Raw genomic sequence first — 17,735 nt, 5'->3', positions numbered from 1 at the left:
CTGTTGTTTACGATGTATGTGACAAATTTGGTTGGCTTGCCGCCAACCAAACTGAAGCTTGCTGATGCCTTAACAGGTCCACAATGCGTTTACCAAAGTCCAATTTTTATATATTTGTCTGTTTTCGCTGGATTACCCCATTGACTCACAGCAAAGTCCATTTTCTTGTTTTCTGCTTGTTTTAGTCAATTACTAAACTACATTTAAAGCAAAGTGCAATATGTCTAAAGATGACTTTTTAGCATTGCCTTCTGCAGAGTGTTTTAACTGCTTACAAAAACATAATATTGTAAGGCTTCCCTCATGCCCATTTTCATGATGGTGCGAGCAGCCACATGAGTGACAACAACACAAATAAGCAGACTATACAGCTACAAGTAGTGAGTGGCGTTACAAACAGACTATACTAAACAAGTTTAATGTCTTACCTGTGAGGAAATGTTCTCCACTCACATAGGTACATGTAGCCTACTTGGACACCGGGTCCCCACATTTCCCACGCCACATAGCGTGATGCCACAGGGCTCTTCTCGCAGGCTCTATTTCCCTACGTGGGAGCATTGTAATCCGTAGGTCGGGATTCTTGACCTGGTTACATGTACATTGAACAACACAGCAGCTTTTCGGCATGTTTTGTTATTTCTGAATAACAAAAAAACAACAATGAAGTTGGTTATTTTACACTAAGGGTAAATGGGAAAGAATGTTTGTTTTCCACAATTTTTTGGGATTGTTCAAAGGGAATTCCTTATTATACATGAATATCGACTCTGACTATGGCTGCTTGCTATTGAGACGCGATCACTTCCATAGATGCGGGAAAGAGGTAAATCGGCCAAAACAATTGTATTGACATGGAAATGCGTGGGGGAAAGGGCCAATGGCGGATAGATAGATAGACATAGATTTATTTGACAATTTAAAACACAATACAACCACACGTGGATAATGCATTCACAATCATCAATGACACGAAAAAATTGAAAATGTACAGTATTTCTATTGTGGTCCTACGGTTTTCGGCGCCGACAGAGATGGCCGCCGCGCTTCGCGTTCATAGGAAATCATGCGGTATTTTGTTTTTTTTAAAGTGTTATTTCTTACATTGGTACCCCAGGTAATCTTAGGTTTTATTACATACGGTCGGGAGGAACTATTGGATATAAGATCAACTCACCGTCATTACGATCAGGAATACGACTTTCCAGAAGCAGATCCTGTGTTTTGCCCACCACCCAGGACAATGGATCGGATCCCAGCCGGCGAACCAAAACAACGACGCCGTAAAAGGGGCAGACGAAGCGCTCTTCTGGTCATGCTCCGGAGACGGACACATCGCGCACCACTCCCGAGCATACTACTCGCCAATGCCCAGTCTCTTGACAACAAGGTTGATGAATTCCGAGCAAGGGTAGCATTCCAGAGAAACCTGACTTGGAATTCCTCACAATCAAATGTCGACCGCATTATCTACCAAGAGAATTCCCTTCGATTATAATCACAGCCGCATATATTCCCCCCCAAGCAGACACATCGATGGCCCTGAACGAACTTAATTTGACACTATGTAAACTGGAAATCACATATCCTGAGGCTGCATTCATTGTAGATGGGGATTTTAACAAGGCTAATCTGAAAACAAGACTCCCTAAATTCTATCAGCATATCAATTGTGCAACCAGGGCTGGCAAAACCAGTTAGAATAACAAAAATTGTTATTCTAACTTCCGCAACGCATATAAGGCCCTCCCCCGCCCTCCTTTCGGAAAAGTTGACCACGACTCCATTTTGTTCCTTCCAGCCTATAGACAGAAACTAAAACAGGAAGCTCCCGTGCTCAGGTCTGTTCAACGCTGGTCCGACCAAGCTGATTCCACGCTTCAAGATTGCTCCGATCACGTGGACTGGGATATGTTCCGCATTGCGTCAAACAACAACATTGACAAATACGCTGATTCGGTGAGTGAGTTTATTAGCAACTGCATCGGCGATGTCGTGCTCACAGCAACTATTAAAATATTCCCAAACCTGAAACCGTGGATTGATGGCAGCATTTGTGCCCAAACTGAAAGCGCGAACCACAGCTTTTAATCATGTCAAGGTGACCGGAAACATGACCGAATACAAACAGTGTAGCTAGGCAATCAAACAAGCTAAGCGTCAGTATAGAGACAAAGTAGAGTCTCAAGTCAACGGCTCAGGGTCTACAGTCAATCATGGATTACAAAAAGAAAACCAGCCCCGTCGCGGACCAGGATGTCTTGCTCCCAGACAGACTAAACAACTTCTTTGCTCGCTTTGAGGACAATACAGTGCCACGGACACGGCCCGCTACCAAAACGCAGCCGACGTGAGTAAAACATTTAAACGTGTTAATCCTTGCAAGGCTGCAGGCCCAGACGGCATTCCCAGCCGCGTCCTCAGAGCATGCACAGACCAGCTGGCTGGTGTGTTTACGGACATATTCAATCAATCCTTATCCCAGTCTGCTTTTCCCACATGCTTCAAGAGGGCCATCATTGTTCCTGTTCCCAAGAAAGCTAAGGTAACTGAGCAAAAACGACTACAGCCCCGTAGCACTCACTTCCGTCATCATGAAGTGCTTTGAGAGACTAGTCAAGGACCATATCACCTCCACCCTACCTGACACCCTAGACCCACTCCAATTTGCTTACCGCCCCAATAGGTCCACAGACGACGCAATCGCAACCACACTGCACACTGCCCTAACCCATCTGGACAAGAGGAATACCTATGTGAGAATGCTGTTCATCGACTACAGCTCAGCATTTAACACCACAGTACCCTCCAAACTCATCATCAAGCTTGAGACCCTGGGTCTCGACCCCGCCCTGTGCAACTGACTTTGACTACCACCACCGATTTCTGTACTCTAGCTATGTTAACCAGTTTAAACAAATGGGAGTTAGCATTTAGCAGTCACTTCTTCTAATCCTGAAATGTTATGCAGCGAAAACAGCCAAATACAGTGTGCATTTGGAAAGTATTCAGACCCCTTCCATCTTTCCACATTTTGTTACTTTACAGCCTTATTCTAAAATTGATTAAATACTTTTTTTGCTCATCAATTTACACACAATAGCCCATAATGACAAAGCAAAAACTGTTTATTTTTTGTTTTTGTGTAAATGTATAAAACAATTAATATTAAAATATAAATTTACATAAGTATTCAGACCCTTTACTCAGTACTTTGTTAAAGCACCTTAGGCAGCGATTACAGCCTTGAGTCTTCTTGGGTATGATGCTACAAGCTTATCACACCTGTATTTGGGGAGTTTATCCAATTCTTCTCTGCAGATCTTCTCAAGCGCTGTCAGGTTGGATGGGGAGCGTCGCTGCACAGCTTTTTTCTGGTCTCTACAGAGATGTTCGATTGTGTTTCAAGTCCGGGCTCTGGCTCGGCCACTCAAGTACATTCAGAGGCTTGGAAGGTAAACCTACGCCCTAGTCTGAGGTCCTGAGCGCTCTGGAGTAGGCTTTCATCAAGGATCTCTCTGTTTGCTCAGTTCATCTTTCCCTCGATCCTGACTAGTCTCCCAGTCTTTGCCGCTGAAAAACATCCCTGCAGCGTGATGGGATAATGCCAGGTTTCCACCAGAGGTGATGCTTGGAATTCAGACCAAAGAGTTCAATCTTGGTTTCATCAGACTAGAGAATCTTGAGTCCTTTAGGTGCCTTTTGGCACTCCAAGTGGGCTGCCTTTTACTGAGGAGTGGCTTCTGTCTGGCCACTCTACCATAAAGGCCTGATTGGTGGAGTGCTGCAGAGCTGGTTGTCCTTCCAGCCGGTTCTCCCATCTCCACAGAGGAACTCTGGAACTCTGAAGCCCTTCTCCCCCGATTGCTCAGTTTGGCCGGGCGGCCAGCTCTAGGAAGAGTCTTGGTGGTTACAAACTTTTTCCATTTAAGAATTATGGAGACCACTGTGTTCTTGGGGACCTTCAATGCTGCAGACATTTTTTCCAACCCTTCTCCAGATCTGTGCCTCGACACAATACTGTCTCGGAGCTCTACGGAAAGATCCTTCGACCTCATGGCTTAGCTTTTGCTTTGACATGCACTGTCAACTGTGGGACCTTATATAGACAGATGTGTGCTTTTCCAAATCATGTCCAATCAATTGAATTTACCACAGGTAGACTCCAATCAAGTTGTAGAAACATCTCAAGGATGGTCAATGGAAACAGGATGGACCTGAGCTCAATTTCGAGTCTCATAGCAAAGGATCTGAATACTTATGTAAATAAGGTATTTCAGTTTTTATTTTGTATATATTTTCACTTTGTCATTACGGGTTATTGGTGTAGATTGATGAGGATTTAAAAAAAAAAATGTAATCCATTTTAGAATAGTGCTATAACGTAAAAAATGTGGAAAAAGTCAAGGGGTCTGAATAATTTCCAAATGCACTGCATGTCTGCTGCAGTGGGACAAGAGAGGACCATGAGAAAACAGGTTTTGATCAGTCATGGAAATAAGAGTGGTAAAAACTGGCTCCCTATGGAGTTAAAAAGAAGATGGAGAACAAGCTATCGTATGAAGGAAAAATACTGGAGGTAGGTACAGGTAACTAATACAAAAATCATATTGCGATATTGTCAAAACGATACGATATACCGTCAAAGGTAATATCCCGATACGTAACTGTATCGATTTTTGCCCCCATAACTATACATTAAGGTATTAGAGTACTGAACTGTGAAAGACATTTGCTTTATGCACATGTATTGCCATGTGAAACATTTATTTCTAGATGAAACACTAATTAAAGATACACTACGCAGAAATCACTCCGACAATTCCTGATTGTTTAAATTCTAATAGTTTGCCTAATTTTAGTTATTGACAAAACAAGCAGTCATTGTGCCATCTAAACAGCTGTGAAATATGTTTTTCATAACCAAAAATATAGTATTTTTAGCTGTTTGAAGTTGGTGTACAATATCGAAAGTAAAAGACACAAAAAAGACAGAAATAGCGCACATACTGTACAACAGATCTACCGCATCATCGACTTGCTTCCAATAAGAATGAACGATCTACTGTATAACTCACATTTCTATGTGAATTTAGTCGGGTAGCCCAAAAAGTTACATATTGTAGCTGGTGAAAAAGTGACTGTGTGATTTTGTGTATTGTACTTGAAAACAACTGCCGTTTTGATGAACTGTTTTGAAGTTTGTACTAAGAGTTGTGAAAATGTACCACATATTTGTGATTGAAGTAAACTGTAATAGTTTTCAGACTGCAATGTTAGTATTATTGTACAGTTTTGTTTAGGAGCTACCATCAGAAACTACCAATCATTTTGCACTGGGACGGTTGTCATGTCTGCCGCACGAAAAAATGTGGAGGGAATCATTTGAATTACACCATGTCACTGCATGGGTGTGTGCAGTGATAATATTACATGACCCCTGTATGACCTCTCGTCTGAACAGTGATGAGATACAGTGACACCTTTTTAAATGATGCATGTGTCTTAGATAAGTCACAGAAGGTGAGAATGCTTGTTCCCTCTCTCCTTTGAGCAGGTGATTGATGGATGGATGAGAGAATGTGGGGTGAAGAGTGATAATGGCAGGCGAGGGGACTGGGAGTGACAGGTGGATGGACTTGTAGGTGGGCCAGGACTGGCAGGCTACTGCCAAGCCTTCTGACGCCCCCTAGAGCCTCCCTCCACTGCTTTCCACTACCACCCATCCTGTCTGGCTGTCTGTCCCTGTTGTGGCCTCTCTCAGACAGATACTGTATACTAATACACAACTGTCCTGTCTGTGCTCCCTCTTAGCAGTTCCCACTCTGCTCTCTGCCAAACCACATAAAACCATGCTGATAGTCTGTAATTACCTTAAGAGTGAGGCTATGTTCTGTGAGGACAACAACTGATCTGAACAGCTCTCTGCAGAAAGGAAATGCATTTTGTTTTGTCTTGTGTTTTGTATCATACTGCACAACAGCTGATAAAACACTGTGAAAGTGTGAAAAAAGTGTTGTTTCCTGATAGTTGCTGGTTGAAAATATAATCTACACAGGACCTTCTAATTACGCTTGTTGCATTCATACAGTTGAAGTCGGAAGTTTACATACACCTTAGCCAAATATATTTAAACTCAGTTTTCACAATTCCTGACATTTAATCCTAGTAAAAATTCCCTGTCCTATGTCAGTTAGGATCACCACTTTATTTTAAGAATGTGAAATGTCAGAATAATAGTAGAGAGAATTATTTATTTCAGCTTTTATTTCTTTCATCACATTCCCAGTGGGTCAGAAGTTTACATACACTCAATTAGTATTTGGTAGCAATGCCTTTAAATTGTTTAACTTGGGTCAAACGTTTTGGGCAGCCTTCCACAAGCTTCCCACAATAAGTTGGGTGAATTTTGCCCGATTCCTCCTGACAGAGCAGGTGTAACTGAGTCAGGTTTGTAGGCCTCCTTGCTCGCACACGCTTTTTCAGTTCTGCCCACAAATGTTCTATAAGGTTGAGGTAAGGGCTTTTGGATGGCCACTCCAATACCTTGACTTTGTTGTCCTTAAGCCGTTTTGCCACAACTTTGGAAGTATGCTTGGAGTCATTGTCCATTTGGAAGATCCATTTGCGACCAAGCTTCAACTTCCTGACTGATGTCTTGAGATGTTGCTTCAATATATCCACATAATTTTCTTACCTCATGATGCCATCTATTTTGTGAAGTGCACCAGTCCCTCCTGCATTAAATAACACCCACAACATTATGCTGCCACCCCCGTGCTTCATGGTTGGGATGGTGTTCTTCGACTTGCAAGCCTCCCCTTTTTTCCTCCAAAGATAACGACGGTCATTATGGCCAAAAAGTTATATTTTTGTTTCATCAGACCAGAGGATGTTTCTCCAAAAAGTACGATCTTTGTCCCCATGTGCAGTTGCAAGTCGTAGTCTGGATTTTTTATGGCGGTTTTGGAGCAGTGACTTCTTCCTTGCTGAGTGGCCTTTCAGGTTATGTCGATATAGGACTCGTTTTACTGTGGATATAGATACTTTTGTACCTGTTTCCTCCAGCATCTTCACAAGGTCTTTTGCTGTTGTTCTGGGAGTGATTTGCACTTTTCGCACCAAAGTACTTCATCTCTAGGAGACAGAGCTCTTCTCCTTCCTGAGCGGTATGACGGCTGCGTGGTCCCATGGTGGTTATACTTGCATACTATTGTTTGTACCGATGAACGTGGTACCTTCAAGTGTTTGGAAATTGCTCCCAAGGATGAACCAGATTTGTGAAGGTTTTACATATTTTTTTTCTGAGGTCTTTACTGATTTATTTTGATTTTCCCATGATGTCAAGCAAAGAGGCACTGAGTTTGAAGTTAGACCTTGAAATACATCCACAGTTACACCTGCAATTGACTCAAATTATGTCAATTAGCCTATCAGAACCTTCTAAAGCCATGACATGAGTTTATGAAATTTTCCAAGCTGTTTAAAAGGCACAGTCAACTTATTGTATGTAAACTTCTGACCCACTGGAATTGTGATACAGTGAATGATAAGTGAAATAATCTGTCTGTAAACAATTGTTGGAAAAATTACTTGTGTCACGCACAAAGTAGATGTCCTAACCGACTTGCCAAAACTATAGTTTGTTAACAAGAAATTTGTGGAGTGGTTGATAAATGAGTTTTAATGATTCCAACATAAGTGTATGTAAAATTCCGACTTCAACTATATAAATGGCTGCATTGGGCTTTAGTGCAATTCCCCAAAATTCTAAGATATTATGTTTTTCCACACCATAAAACATACTTTGACCCAGTCTTCCTTTGTGTGGCGGTTCTTTAAAAATGATGAATAAAGCATTTCTGGGAAAGAGCTTTTATGAGGATGAATAGGATGAAGCAGTCGGCTAATGATATTCTAATTGTCATTAAAGAAGTGCATCAGAGAAGACGCAGCTGTTTTCCTGAGGTTTAACTTGTTGACTAAGTCTTGTTTTTTTCTTCTTTGTTGCCTCTCAGGTTGTCCATATTGGAGCCCAGAAGGAGGGGGAGGAGGGATGTGTGCCTGGCTTCCAGGTGAAGGAGTACCAGGTGGAGTACAACGGAGGTTTCCAGAAGGACCATCCTCTCACACAAGGTGAGTGAGAGACCTGATACCTTCCTGACAAGGGAAAGATTAGGGGATGTCATGCAGGTGCACAATACTTCAGATACAAATGTAATCAAATAAAAGAAACAAAAACAAAAAAGGTTGTTTGTCACGTGTGTGTAGGATACAACAAGTGTAAAACAGTACAGTGGAATGGGTGACAGAGACAGACAGAGAGACAGACAGACATGTGTGTAGGATACAACAAGTGTAAAACAGTACAGTGGAATGGGTGACAGAGACAGACAGAGAGACAGACAGACATGTGTGTAGGATACAACAAGTGTAAAACAGTACAGTGGAATGCTTACTTGCAAGATCTTTCCCAACAATGCAGTTTTCATTATTAAGGTAAGAATAAATAATGTAAAGTTTTAAAATGTATATAAATGGAGCTCTATACCAGTACCATAAATGTAATGTGTAGGGATACTGGAGTATGGAGGTCAATACTGTATATACTGTACATGTAAGCAGGGGTAAAAAAAAAAAAAAAAAAAGTTGGACAAAGTGATTATTGAGATCTATCTTTCCTTCTCTGTCACACTCATGGACACACATGCACGCACTTACGCGCACACAGATTTTCATGCAAACTGTAGCTCAACAGTTGCTCATTGTGTAACTCCTAGTGTCGGGCAGTTTTCCCTAGGGTTGTAGAAGAGGTGATTCTGTGTGGGCTGGCTGTTATGTTCCAAACATTCAGTATAATTCATGCAAATCCATATTAAAAACAGGAAATAAAAGCAATGGGTTCCAAACACAACAACAACCAAATGTTGCTGGGCTTATGAATTATTCTTCTTGATTGTGTGATGTTTACAAAAGCTTGCTAAGTGATCCTCACCCGCAGGCTGCCGTGGGTTGTGGTGGCTTTAACTGAGAAACACTCTGCTTTTGAGGGAAGAAACCACATCACAGGGACACAACCTGATTGATATGTTAACTGTTGCAGTAACATTAGAAATGTGTTCAGGTTGAACTAGCATTGTGATCCTCCCCAGTCAGTACCCCTAGAGTTATTTTACAGACTGGTAAAATTAAAATCTCAGTGGATTTACAATCAAACCCATAAAGATGGATTTGAGAGGAGAGTCAGTGAGTTCATGACCAAGGTCATTGCCATGGAGACAGCAGTTCCCTCCCTCTATCCCTCACTCCAACAGCCACCGTCTCGTAACTGCCACAATTCAATGGTCTGCCGCTCCTCTGGGATCTGTAGTAATGTCTGCCACTCGTCTCCTGCTCCTCTGGGATTTCCCGTAATATCTGCTGACTAGCTTCCTGCTCCTCAGGGAAATGAGGTATGGCTGCTGGCTTGTCATCTAGCTCCTCAGAGAGTGACAGGGATGTCAACAGGTTACACAGAAGCTGGCGTGTGAAGCGTTTCTTCGCAGCAGCAAGACAAGACTACAATAGTGAGAATGAGTCATTAAGGTTGAATTAGTCTCTTTAGTGTGTTGTGTATGTATATTACATGAAGTCATAGCTTGACATTTCATTCATGACTGAAAGGCCATGGTTTATATTGGCATTTGACTATAGAACCAACTTCTGAAGTGGCACTGCTGAGGGAGTGCTGCTTTTTAAGTAGAAAATAACACATTTTATATCCTCTACCGTAAAATGACAACTCTTCGCCCAAGTTCTCTTTCAATCTTTTTATTTCATTGTGTTTGTTTCGGAGAAGCATTTTGTCATCTTGAGGCCCAGCAATCCGGGCACGGTGAGACAGAGCTCAGTTCTGCTTTAGTGCACTGCTCTGGGACAACAGTGCACTTCCATTACCTTGAAAATGCTCCTGACAGCAGAAACACAACACACCATGGGGGGTTAACTCACATACATTCCCACACACACACACACACACACACACACACACACACACACACACACACACACACACACACACACACACACACTTCAACATGTGTAGATAGTCTACTTAACCACGCACCTTCCCCCGAGACACACACCCACAAACTCAAAAGTGTTTGCCCGATGAAGACAAGCTGTGAGACACAGGTTTCTCTCATCTACAGGATCTTCTAGACCTGTTGGATGAGATGAAATATTACTGAACTAGTGTTAATAAGAAGATAAAAAGATCCGGAACGTATGCTGGGCCATAAGCCGGCATACAGCAAGGACAGGGAAGCAGTCAGATGGGCTGTAGTAGACACTGCAGAGCAGACAGAGCTTCTGTCAGCTGCATAGAGCTGTGCAGAGAGAGCTGTGCAGAGAGAGCTGTGCAGGTAGGCGGTGCAGTGATGCTAGCTAGACACTGTGACTCAGCCTGGGTGTCAGAGGTTGCTGGCTCTGCAGGTGACACATGCAGATTTATGTAAATTGTCCCAGCACCACTCCTGGCCCTTCCCGTATTCAGGCAGGGTAGTCCGGTAATTACCAGGATAGGGGCGGTCTGGAGGGGGCCCTCACCTGTTTGGTGAGGCCTAGGTCAAGGACATCCATCTCTCTAATGGGTGCTGGGAGAAAACAGGCAGCGACCAACAGACACGCATTCATGCTCACACTCAAGTACCATTACTTCCAAATGGACAGGACCTAATTACATGAATAATTGATGGCAGAAATGCAAATAGAAATGCATAAGCAAATGTGCAGAAAGTAGTGGCATGAATAAAGATGAAGATATCCCTGCCCCTGTCCCGCCCTGCCCCTGTCTCCAGGTGACTGATGAGGTGATGATGAGCAATACATACATACACGAGCAGACGTCCTCGGAACAGTTCAATCTAAGATACTATAAAACACGTTGTTCCAGACTCATTGTGCTTCTGGTATAGTAGGTAGCTCTGTCAGACTCTAAACTAGTTGGACACAAAAAAGTCAAACGGCTTGAACCTGAAATGTTATGTGTGGCGAATTCTTTCTTTTTTTTACTCATAGTTAACCTTTCCTCACCATCAGCTTCAATCAGGTGTGGTAGTTTTAGTGCCGGAGTTTTAGAGTTGGGCAGATTGGAAATGTATGTCTGTTTGGTAATAAATCAAATAAAAATTGAGTTCAATTTCTGAAAACCCAATGAAATTGATCCTGTAATCTCTTTGAGCACACTGCCACTAACTTACCATGACCTCCAGTATCACTAAGTCATTATACCTCGCTGAAATGAAATGTGACGGTACAAAACCAAACTGTATTCCGATACAGACCCCCACTACCAGGGGGGAATTAGTGTCACTTTCAAGCACATCACTAGAAAATCACAAACGAAAGGCAGTTTACATTTTCGACTTCTCAGCAATGAAACACACCAGGCAGCACTGCAATACAAATCACTTTGACTGAGTCAGAACCAAAGTTGGAGCCCAAAATTGCTTTGATAATGTAACTTTTTGCTCACCGGTTTATGTCTCATAGAGAAAAAAAACAAAAAAAACAATGGAAGAGTGTATTGATTTGAGATGTATGGTGCATTCAGAAAGTAATTAGAACCCTTGACCTTTTCCTAATTTTGTTACGTTACAGCCTTATTCTAAAATGTAATAAATAGTTTTTTCCTCTCACCACTCTAAACACAATACCCTATAATGAAGCAATTTTTGCAAAATGTATATAAAATAAATAAAAAACTTAAATATCACATTTACATAAGCATTTAAACCCTTTACTCAGTACTTTGCTAAACACATTTGGCAGCGATTACAGCCTCAAGTCTTCTTGGGTATGACACTACAAGCTTGGCACACCTGTATTGGGGATTTTCTCTCATTCTTCTCTGCAGATCCTCAAGCTCTGTCAGGTTGGATGGGGAGCGTTGCTGCACAGCTATTTTCAGGTATTTCAATCAGGTTCAAGTCCAGGCTCTGGCTGGGCCACTCAAGCACATTCAGAGACTTGTCCCAAAGCCACTCCTGCGTTGTCTAGGCTGTGTTTGCATAGGGTCGTTGTCCTGTTGGAAGGTGGATCTTCGCCCCAGTCTGAGCGCTCTGCAGCAGATTTTCATCAAGGATCTCTCTGTACTACTTTCTCCCAGTCCCTGCCGCTGAAAAACATTCCCACAGCATTATGCTGCCACCAGCATGCTTCACCGTAGAGACAGTGGTGCCAGGTTTCTTGCAGAAACTGGCATTCAAGCCAAAGAGTTCAATCTTGGTTTCATCAGACCAGACAATCTTGTTTCTCATGGTCTGAAAGTCATTGAGGTGCCTTTTGGCAAACTCCAAGCGGGCTGTTATGTTCCTTTTACTGAGGAGTGGCTTCCGTCTGGCCACTCTACCATAAAGCCCTGATTGGTAGAGTGCTGCAGAGATGGGTGTCCTTTTGGAAGGTTCTTCCATCTCCACAGAGGAACTCTGGAGCTCTGTTAAAGTGATCATCGGGTTCTTGATTGCTCAGTTTGGCTGGGCGGCCAGCTCTAGGAAGAGTCTTAGTGGTTCAAAAGTTCTTCCATTTAAGAAGGATGGAGGCCACTGTTTTCTTGGGGACCTTCAATGCTGCAGATATTTTTTGGTACCCTTCCCCAGATCTGTGCCTCGACACAATACTGTCTCAGAGCTCTACGGACAATTCCTTCAACCTCATGGCTATAGACAGGTGTGTGCCTTTCCAAATCATGTCCAATCAATTGGATAAACCACAGATGGACTCCAATCAAGTTATAGGAACATTTCAAGAATGATCAATGGAAACAGGATGCACCTGAGCTCAATTTCGAGTCTGAATACTTATGTAAATAAGGTATTCTTGTTTTACATTTTTAATACATTTGCACAAAAATTTAAAAACCTGTTTTTGCTCTACCATTATGTAGAGGGTGAAGGAAAACATTTTTTCATCCATTTTAGAATAAAGCTGTAACGTAAGAAAATATTGAAAAAGTGAAGGGGTCTGAATACTTTCCGAATGTGCTGTACCACACTTCCTTTACGAAAACCCATACATGAGATAGCTGTTTTCACATGTTGAGCTTAAATGTCACATGTGAAACCATATTTTCACATGTATTACATTTAGGGTTCACATGTTAACACCACCTTCAAATATGAGGAGAAAAACATGTTTTCACTGCAGCTGACCAACTGGCAGGTGTCTTCACTGACATTTTCAATATGTCCTGATTGAGTCTGAAATACCAACATGTTTCAAGCAGACCACCATAGTCCCATAGACCACCATAGAATGCTATTCATTGACTACCGCTCAGCGTTCAACACCATAGTACCCTCAAAGTTCATCACTAAGCTAAGGATCCATGGACTAAACCCCACTCTCTGCAACTGGATCCTGGACTTCCTGACGGGCCGCCCCCAGGTGGTGAGGGTAGATAACAACACATCTGCCACGCTGATCCTCAACACTGGAGCCCCCCAGGGGTGCGTGCTCAGTCCCCTCCTGTACTCCCTATCAGCCCATGACTCTATGGCCAGGCAAGACTCAAACACCATCATTACGTTTGCAGACGACACAACAGTGGTAGGCATGATCACCGACAACGACGAGACAGCCTATAGGGAAGAGGTCAGAGACCTGGCCGGGTGGTGCCAGAATAGGGGAATAGGCATTGTCATGCCCTCTTCACAGCTGTCTTGGTGTGTTTGGAATATGATAGTTTGTTGGTGATGTGGACACCAAAGAACTGAAGCTCTCGACCTGCTCCACTACAGCCCTGTCAAGGAGAATGGATGCATGCTCTTTCCTCCTTTTCCTGTAGTCCACAATCATATCCTTTGTTTTGATCACATTGAGTGAGAGGTTGTTGTCCTGGCACCACACTGCAAGGTCTCTGACCTCCTCCCAATAGGCTGTCTCATCGTTGACGGTGATCAGGCTCACCACCGTTGTGTTGTCGGCAAACTTAATGATGGTGTTGGAGTCGTGCCTGGCCATGCAATCATGGGTGAACAGGGATTACAGGAGTGGACTAAGCACGCACCCCTGAGGGGCCCCTGTGTTGAGGATCCAGCATGGTGGATGTTTTGTTACCTACCCTTACCACCTGGGGGCGGCACGTCAGGAAGTCCAGGATCCAGTTGCAGAGGGAGGTGTTTAGTTCCAGGGTCCTTAGCTTAGTGATGAGCTTTGAGGGCACTATGGTGTTGAATGCTGAGCTGTAGTCAATGAACAGCATTCTCACATAGGTGTTCCTTTTGTCTAGGTGGGAAAGGGCGGTGTGGAGTGCAATAGAGTGTTTACGTCATTTGTGGATCTGTTGGGGCGGTATGCAAATTGGAGTGGGTCTAGTGTTTCTGGGATGTTTCTGGGATGATGGTGTTGATGTGAGCCATGTCTGAGTCATGTGAAACTTCACATGATTTTGAAAACCATGTGTCTGACTTGTGAAAAAAAAAGTTAAGTGTTACCATGGCATGTCATAAAGTTGTACTCATTGCTGCAACAGTACACATACTGTACAGTGCCTTCAGAAAGTATTCATACCCCTTGACTTATTCCACATTTTGTTGTGTTACAGCCTGAATATAACATTTATAAAAATAAAAAAAATCTCACCCATCTTCACACAATACCCCATAATTACAAAGTGAAAACATGTTTTTATTTTATTTTTGCAAAATGTATTGAAAATTAAATACAGAATTGTCTCATTTACTAGTCTTTGTGGTAGATTCTGGGCTTGATATTCACTGCTCGACTGAGAGACAATTATCTGTGTGTGGGGTACAGAGATGAGGTAGTCATTCAAAATCATGTTAAACACTATTATTGCAGAGTGAGTCCATTCAACTTAGTTTGTGACTTGTTAAGCAAATTGTTACTCCTGAACTTATTTAGGGTTGCCATAACAAAGGGGTTGAATACTTGACTTAATACATTTCAGCTTTTCATTTGTAATTAATTTGTTAAAAAAATGTGAAAACATAATTCCACTTTAAATGTATGGGTATTCTGTGTAGGCCAGTGACAAAATCTACATTTAACCTATTTTAAATACATGCTGTTGAAAAGTAAGTGGTATGAATACTTTCTGAAGGTGCTGTAAAACTGTCTTGAACCTTCATTGGCAGTATTAAAGTAGGTAGGCCCACACCTCAGTTGGCATTATGAGCGACTGTTCCTATGCAGATTAGACAGTGGACTGAGGATAGATGATTGAGCCCTCTCCTTATTGGCTCTGAGCCATGGATTATTAAGTGTATTGAGCACCTAAGTCCTCCTCTCTGGCAGGATCCCTGTGTTCACTGACTTTATCATCGAGACAATTTAAAAGTACTTGGAGTCTGATAAAATCGTGGGTAAAATCACTGGGGGGGGGGGGGGGGGGGGGAGCAATAGTACAACAACCTACAGTACCCGTCAAAAGTTTGGACACACCTGTTCATTCAAGTTTTTATTTTTACTATTTAGAATAATAGTGTAGACATCAAAACTATGAAATAACACATGTAATAACCAAATAATAACCAATAACCAAAAAAGTGAACAAATCCAAATATATTTCCCTTTGCCTTGATGACCACTTTGCAACTCTTGGCATTCTCTCAATCAGCATCACATGGAATGCTTTTCCAATAGTCTTGAAGGAGTTCCCACATATGCTGAGCACTTGTTGGCTGCTTTTCCTTCACTCTGTGGTCCAACTCATCCCAAACCATCTCAAATGGGTCGAGGTCATGTAATCAGGTTCTGATTTATGTGTGTGTGCGTGTTCATGCAAGTAGAAAAACATGTTGTCTCACCCTGCTTGTACAGAAACGCCAATGTCATCCTCCTCTCTTTCATGTTGATGAAACGGTTTATCACTCTGTCATACAGTACACGCTTTTATTTTTTGTGGTCCTAGGCTACCTGACTAAAATACTTACTCGCTAGCCTAACTTCCATTCATGGGCAAAGTTAGGTAGTTAACATTGTCCTTCTACATCTAGCTGCATATTGAACTTCCATCCTTTCAGGCCAGGGGCACAACAATGTATGAATTATTGCTTGTGTCAGAATCGCTGTTATAGTCATTGTCCAGTGCGGAGAATTAAGTAAAACCACAAGTCCAAATCCATCTACATACATGGCTAATTTAGGAAAGGGCCAATTTTAGCTAGCTGGCTAGCTAGTTACCGGAGGACAATGACACAACATTTCAAGTTTCTGTCAATGGCGTATTTTTTTATTTCACCTTTTATTTAACCAGGTAGGCCAGTTGAGAACAAGTTCTCATTTACAACTGCAACCTGGCCAAGATAAAGCAAAGCAGTGTGACAAAAATAACAACACATAGTTACACATGGAATAAACAAATGTAGAGTCAATAACACAATATAAAAATCTATACACAGTGTCACGATCGTTATAAGGAGTGGACCAAAATGCAGCGTGGTATGTTTCCATCCTTTTATTTAGGAAGAGAAAACTCAAAGCACAGAAACAATAAAGCACAAACGAAATGTGCCGCTACTGGTGTGCACACAGGCAACTATCCGTAGACATGATCCCACAAAGCACAATGAGGAAATGGCTGCCTAAATATGATCCCCAATCAGAGACACTTATAAACAGCTGTCTTTGACTGGGAACCATACCAGGCCAACATAAACCATTAATCACCCTAGTCACTATCATGCCCCAACCAACAGAGAATAAACAGCTCTCTATGGTCAGGGCGTGACACACAGTGTGTGCAAATGTAGGGGGGTAAGGCAATGAATAGGCCATAGTGGCAAAATAATTACAATTTAGCATTAACACTGGATTAATAGATGTGCAGATGATGATGTGCAAGTAGAGATACTGGGGTGTAAAAGAGCAAAAATAAATAACAATATGGGGATGAGATAGTTGGGTGGGCTATTTACAGATGGGCTGTGTACAGGTGCAGTGATCGGTAAGCTGCTCTGACAGCTGATGCTTAAAATTAGCGAGGGAGATATAAGTCTCCAGCTTCAGCGATTTTTGCAATTCGTTCCAGTCATTGGCAGCAGAGAACTTGAAGGAAAGGCTGCCAAAGGAGGAGTTGGCTTTGGGGATGACCAGTGAAATATACCTGCTGGAGCGCATGCTAAGGGTGGGTGTTGCTATGGTGACCAGTGAGCTGAGATAAGGCAGGGCTTTACCTAGCAAAGACATAGATGACCTGGAGCCAGTGGGTCTGGCAACGAATATGAAGTGAAGGCCAGCCAACGAGAGCATACAGGTTGCAGTGTTGGGTAGTATATGGGGCTTTGGTGGCAAAACGGATGGCACTGGGACTACATCCAATTTGCTGAGTAGAGTGTTGGAGCCTATTTTGTAAATGACATCGCCGAAGTCGAGGATCGGTAGCATAGTCAGTTTTACGAGGGTGTGTTTGTTAGCATGAGTGAAGGATGCTTTGTTGTGAAATAAGCCGATTCTAGATTTAATTTTGGATTGGAGATGCTTAGTGTGAGTCTGGAAGGAGAGTTTACAGTCTAACCAGATACCTAGGTATTTATAGTTGTCCGCATATTCTAATTCAGAACCGTCCAGAGTAGTGATGCTAGTCGGGCGGGCATGTGTGGGCAGCGATCGGTTGAAGAGCATGCATTTAGTTTTAATAGCATTTAAGAGCAATTGGAGGCCACGGAAGGAGAGTTGTATGGCATTGAAGCTTGTCTGGAAGTTTGTTAAACCTCTAGTGACTCCCCATCCCG

At 42.5% G+C, this 17,735-nt stretch overlaps 1 protein-coding gene across 1 annotated transcript in view; it reads left to right on the top strand.

The window, feature by feature from the left end:
- Positions 1 to 17,735, top strand: part of cdh13 (cadherin 13, H-cadherin (heart)) — a 518,891-nt gene that overhangs the window by 125,353 nt on the left and 375,803 nt on the right. The window contains exon 2 of the mRNA XM_036954055.2: positions 8,019 to 8,136. Within this exon, the coding sequence (XP_036809950.1) occupies positions 8,019 to 8,136 (118 nt within the window). The remainder of the gene's footprint in view (positions 1 to 8,018; positions 8,137 to 17,735) is intronic.

The sequence above is a fragment of the Oncorhynchus mykiss genome, chromosome 2 (assembly GCF_057628025.1).
Source record: "Oncorhynchus mykiss isolate SJ-2025 chromosome 2, ASM5762802v1, whole genome shotgun sequence".
NCBI lineage: Eukaryota > Metazoa > Chordata > Actinopteri > Salmoniformes > Salmonidae > Oncorhynchus > Oncorhynchus mykiss.
Note: the sequence above shows the minus strand (reverse complement) of the source record. Positions and strands in the feature narration are given on the sequence as shown.